Source organism: Oryzias melastigma, linkage group LG9, assembly GCF_002922805.2.
Source record: "Oryzias melastigma strain HK-1 linkage group LG9, ASM292280v2, whole genome shotgun sequence".
Lineage (NCBI taxonomy): Eukaryota > Metazoa > Chordata > Actinopteri > Beloniformes > Adrianichthyidae > Oryzias > Oryzias melastigma.
Genome location: NC_050520.1, coordinates 30,059,805 through 30,065,482, shown reverse-complemented (window position 1 = coordinate 30,065,482; position 5,678 = coordinate 30,059,805). Strand labels below are relative to the sequence as shown.

General features: G+C 46.4%; 1 protein-coding gene across 1 annotated transcript; it reads left to right on the top strand.

Moving 5' to 3' along the window:
• Window positions 1–1,073: 1,073 nt before the first annotated feature.
• Window positions 1,074–4,536, top strand: znf703 (zinc finger protein 703). The gene is made up of 2 exons (XM_024276330.2): window positions 1,074–1,729; window positions 2,216–4,536. The coding sequence occupies exons 1-2, from the start codon at window positions 1,463–1,465 to the stop codon at window positions 3,716–3,718; spliced, it is 1,770 nt and encodes a 589-aa protein (XP_024132098.1). The 5' UTR covers window positions 1,074–1,462; the 3' UTR covers window positions 3,719–4,536.
• Window positions 4,537–5,678: the final 1,142 nt, after the last annotated feature.

The window sequence follows — 5,678 nt, the reverse complement described above, 5'->3', positions numbered from 1 at the left end:
TCTTTTATTTAAAAAAGCTTTTTAATCTCTATGTTTTATATGTTTCTCCTACATTTTGGGGGGATTATATAAGTTGCTTTTTCCCACTCCTTTTCAAGCGATCAGTCTAACTCAACTTGACTTTAGTTAATAATTTTTATACTTGATGAGCAAATGTTACGTAAGAGTTTCTTTGTTTTTGTTTTTTTGTTGCTGTCTTTTTTTATTTTTCTAATCAATGTATTTCATTATTTCTGTAATGAGTTTGAAAAAGCTGGGTTCTGTCCTGCATTGTCCACAATATGTGCTTGAAATAAACAAGATCAATCAAAACATTTGCATTCTAATAACGAATCTTTGAGCATGCTTCCTACTATTAAACAAAATGTTTAAAAGAGAAAAAAAAACATAAAACACCAAAATAAGTGAAAAATATGGATAACTTTACAAAATCATAAATCTAAATGAACCAAACCAATAAAACAGAACAATAAAAAAAGAAAATAAGAGAAAACTTTTGGAAATAGCTTACAGGTATATTATTATTGTTATTATTTTAACACATTTATATAGCCTGGAGAGTCTCTAGCAGCCCAGTGACGCCAAAAGGAATAAAACTGGTTAAGAAAATGGATGGATGTGCAGTTTGACTTTTTAATTTGAGAGTCAACAGGACATTGTTTCCTTCTGCCACCAGCCGTTTTGAAGTTGCTGCAGTCACAGGTTGGCTTCAAATTTAGGAAAATAATTGGTACCTAGTTAAAAAATCACTGAGTGAGGATATTTTTACCAGACATTCCCAAGAACTGGAAGTTATTATTTTGAATCAAATGCATCCCCTCCCCTTAATGTCTCCTGTACTGTTTTCGTCAGCTGCTGTCAGATCTGTAATGTGGAGATTGGTAGCCACTTAAGCGTTCAGCTTGCATGTGGATCTTGGAGGTCACTGACACAGATTTCCAGCCACATTATTTCCCTTTAGCATCAGGGCAAGTTTGGAAGTAAGCCACCCCCCTTTCTTGCCCCTCCCCTGTCTGTGAAAGCCAACACTTGTGATTGGACGGCGGCTGCTGGCTTTGAAATCCCTCCCATAACATCTTCAGTATGTGAAAGAAGTGAGGGACTGGAAGGCTGCTGCAGTGGGAGAGCATCGGCCGCACCGGAGGACTGTCGCACCCTTTTCCTCTGCGGGTTTACTCGATTTGTGTTTTTTTGGGGGGAGTTTTGTTGTTTAGTGATTCAAGTGTGGGATAATTAAGATTCTAGGGCTCATTAGTGGATTTTTATTCCCCCGAGGGATGACGGTTTGGTGATCTGATCCTCCAGAGAAAGCTCGGGTCCGACCCTGAGGACGCGCATTGCGCACTGCTGTTTGGGATTACCGCATTGTCTACTGTTGAAGTTTTTTGGCACGAAATGTCCAGGTAGAAGAAACTGAACCGCGCTCCCACCTGCTTCCGATCCCGCGTGTGTTCAAAACCAGATGAGAGATCCTCCTGCTGGAGCTGAGCCGCTTTTACGCAGCCATTCCCGGGAGCGCAGCGCCACCGACTCCAGCGGAGAGCCGCGCCGAGGAGGAGCAGAGAGTCTGCCTGCCCACACACCTGCGCCTTTCCCATCCCCATCGGACCCCTCACGCCAAGCCAAAAGGCTTCCCATTCGGATTGTAAAGATGTTGACGGCGCACAGCGGCCACTTGCTTCACCCGGAGTATCTTCAGCCCCTCACGTCCGCGCCGGTCAGCATTGAAGTAAGAAACGAGCTCTAAAACAGACTTATCCTCAACCTATGTTAATTTTTGCTAAATCTCCCTTCTTCAATTTAAATCACTTTATTTGTGAGGGTTTTTTTTAAGTAACCAAGAGAAACGGGATACTTTTGGGTGTTTTTACGCACATAGTTACATTTAAACATATAACATGTAAAAACTAAGCACCAGATTAGCAATTTGTAATTATTTTATTTACAAAAAGAGACACGGTAATTTATAATGTACTCGAGGAGCATATTTTGGGGAGGTGGATAGGGCGTATTGAATGTTTTCTCTCTTTTTTCCCCCTGAACTCGACTCCCCAGTTCTTTGTGTATCATTTTCTATTTTTCGCTTCTCATGGCTATCTTGTGAATTTTAACAGGTTGTGTTGTTTACATTTTAAGAGTAATTATAATTTATTAGGATAATTAATTCACGTTTATCAAATGAAATTAATTTATTTCCTCTTCTTGTTCTCCTCAGCTGGATGCCAAAAAGAGTCCTCTGGCTCTGCTGGCACAGACATGCTCTCAAATTGGCAAACCAGACCCACCATCTTCCTCCAAGTTGGCCTCCCTTTCTTCAAGCAGTCTTGGAGACAAGGAATCGTCCAGCCGGTCATCTAAGTCTGGAGACCAGCACCAAGCTCTGGATGACAAATCCAGCTTTAAGCCTTACTCCAAGTCAGCAGGCGACTCTCGTAAGGATGCTCTGGTGACCAAGGGGGATAAGGCCGCTTTCAGGGTGCCAAGTGGAAGCTCCAACGGAGGCAGTACGTCATGCTCATCTTTTCCGTCCCATTCCCGGTCGCCCAGCTCCAGCTCTCCGCCTTTGCACAGTCAGAGCCAGTCCCAAAGACAAAGCCATTCCCCCTCCATGCAGTCCTCATCACACTCTCAGGCCCCGATCATGGACAGCAAATCTGGAAGTCCAGAGCACGCCAGCTCAGACAGTAACAGTAATAGCTCTGGCAAAAAAGACTCGGATGCAGCAAAATCAGGGATGGACGGGGCCCAGTTAGCCAACTCCAGCCAAGTACGGGCAAGTGCAAACTCCAGCAATGCCAGCTCTTCCAGCAGCCCGCGGCCGGAGAGCAAAACAGATCTGCAGGCGTCTTCACAGTCAGGGCTGGGATCTGGACACATCGCACCAGTCTCACCTTTCAAACCTGGACATTCTGTCTTCCCCCTGCCTCCAGCTACCATGGGCTACCACGGCTCCATTGTCGGAGCCTACGCTGGCTATCCATCACAGTTTGTTTCTGGCTTGGATCCTACAAAGTCCAGTTTGGGCTTAGGACTTCCAGGAAAACACCCCAGCTCCAGCCCGCTGACTGGAGCTTCTCCTCCATCTCTGATGCAGGGTTTGTGTCGGGACCCATACTGCCTAAGTTACCCCGGTGCCCCCCACTTAGGGGGCAGCAACTGCTCCACGTGTGTTCATGACCCATCAAGCCTGAAGTCTGGTTTCCCATTGGTTTACCCGTCACACCACCTACATTCCCTGCACTCCAGCCCATTGTCCTCCAGCACCACCCCCTCTCTCTCCCACCCCCTTTACACGTATGGTTTCATGGTCCCCAATGAGCCGCTGCCCCACGCCTGTAACTGGGTTTCTGTCACGGGTCCCTGCGACAAGCGCTTTGCCACGTCAGAGGAGCTGCTGGCCCACCTGCGTACCCACACGGCCTTGCCAGGGATGGTGGACAGTAAGCTGCTGTCAACCTACCCCTCATCGGTGTCATCAACGGCCTCATGCCACCTTCATTTACCCCCGCACAGCAGCCCAAGTGCCCTGCCAAGTTCCTTCTCCCTCCGCGGTTCTCCAGGCTTGGGCCTGGCACGCTACCACCCCTACAGCAAGTCCCACTTACCTGGAGCTCCAGGTCTCCCCATGGCGTCCCTCCCCTCCTCCTCCCCCTATTACTCTCCTTATGCCCTCTACAGTCAGAGACTGGGCTCAGCTTCAGCCTTGGGATACCAGTGATATTAGAGATGCTGCTAACACCCACAGACTGCAGGCATTGGCTTGGACTGTAGAGCAGCCCTGAAGATGGACTCCTGAGACTGAGGTCATCTTCAGTGCAGGGCATTGCGCCTGCTGCCCTGCCTGCCTGCCAGGAATACCACCTGTTTGCCTCAGGATTGTGACTGGTGCTCCAAAGGCAAAGCCTGTGATGGATAGTCTGCAGCAGAGAACCGTCAGACTTCAACGGCAAGAAACAATGAATTTTTCAAAGCTGAGGGATTATCACAACAGTCTTCAGTTTTTTAAATCTGTTTTTAGTTCCCCCCCCAAAAAAATGAAAGTGTATTTATTTTTCACTCAAGCGCTTGTTATTCAACTTGGGATGGGGGGGTTGACTTAAAATGTTTGCTATCCACATACATTTTTTTCTGAAGTATTCTGAATGGGGAAGATGATTTTAGTATATTACCATTATGCCTATCATACACTCTATAAATAAAAATGTTGCACCATGATGTGGATGGATTGTGAGGATTTATTCTGGGGATCTCCTTTCCTCTCGGCTGTTTTGTTTCTCCTACTCGACTCGAGATTCTGGAGGATTGCATGTCCCTGAGAATTATCTTGAACGTTGCAAATATTTTTATTTGTAAATATGCAAAGATGTGATATTTTTTCAAGCCTGCAAGGGGTTAGCAATTTGATTTATGCAAAAGGTTCAGAGAGAAGAAGAAAAAAAGTGACATTAATAAAACACAATGATGGCTGTGCTGTCCAACCAACAAAAAAAAAAAACATCTTATTTTGTTAAATAAATGATACATGACTGCATTGTACCTTGTTTTTTCCTCTTTGAGTTCTATATTTAAGTAGCTTGTTTGTCCTCTGCAGATGCAGTAAATCGTTCCTGAGAGCAGCGCTGCACTTATCAAAGGCTATCTATCATTACGGCTCTTACAGACGCTCTATATGCGGCTCTGCGTAATATTTCATGGCTCATTTCAGTTGACAGGGCTGTCCCACAGAGGGCAGCCTGGGTCACATTAGCCCTGTTAGCTAGTCTCTGAGGACATTTATGCCTCCCCCTCACCCACACTGGTTTTGTTGTCGAGAGTGCAGCTTTTCTCTGCTGATGCCGGTTTGTGAGGTTAAAAATGGCTTCCTCAGCAGAGTGGATGGTGGTGTGGAGAGGCCACTTGGGTCACTGGAACTTCAATAATGACCTGAGGGAGGTGTCGGCCCAGAATCCCCTCACGCTTTGACGGATTGGCCCTCAAAACAAAGGCCATAGCTGACAATGGGAGGCAGTTAATACAGAAATATTAATCAAAGCGCTGACACGTCCCCCGAGGAGGGCAGGCTTTTTTTACGGGGAACGTGGAACCGCTGTCTTGCTAGGAGTCATTTTCTTCTGCTTTACATCGCACTTTAATTTACAGAAGTCAGCAATGTCGACACGGAGCTGTGAAATTACTCTGAAGGAGGCGGCCTTTCTCAAAATCCCACCTCTGATGTTAGGAGTGTTTCGGCTGTCTCTGTTCGGCTGACAGGGTGTAGGAGGCGCAGAGCATCGAAACACAAGTCTCCAGGGCAGCTATTGACCCCGACTCCCAGACTCCTCCACCATCGCGCTTCATTAGCACTTCAGACAGAGGAGAGGCAAGCACAGGTGTCACTTGACAGGACCATTAAGAAAATGGATGACCCTCCTAAACCACATCCAGCCTGGGCCCCACCAGCAAGGTCACTGTGCCCTGATCACTGGCTACTTCTTTAGGGGCACTTATTTTTGTTTCCTTGTTTTTTTTCTTTCAAGCTCTCGTCTCAGGAAGGATGGACTCACTCCCCTACTGCTTCATCTGTGGTGGAATTTGTGGAGTAGACAAAATAGGTCAAGGGTACGTAGGTGTTCTGCTCACTTTCCAGTGAGACATTCTGCATCTTTTTCACTGACATTCTCATGGATTATGCTGCCCCC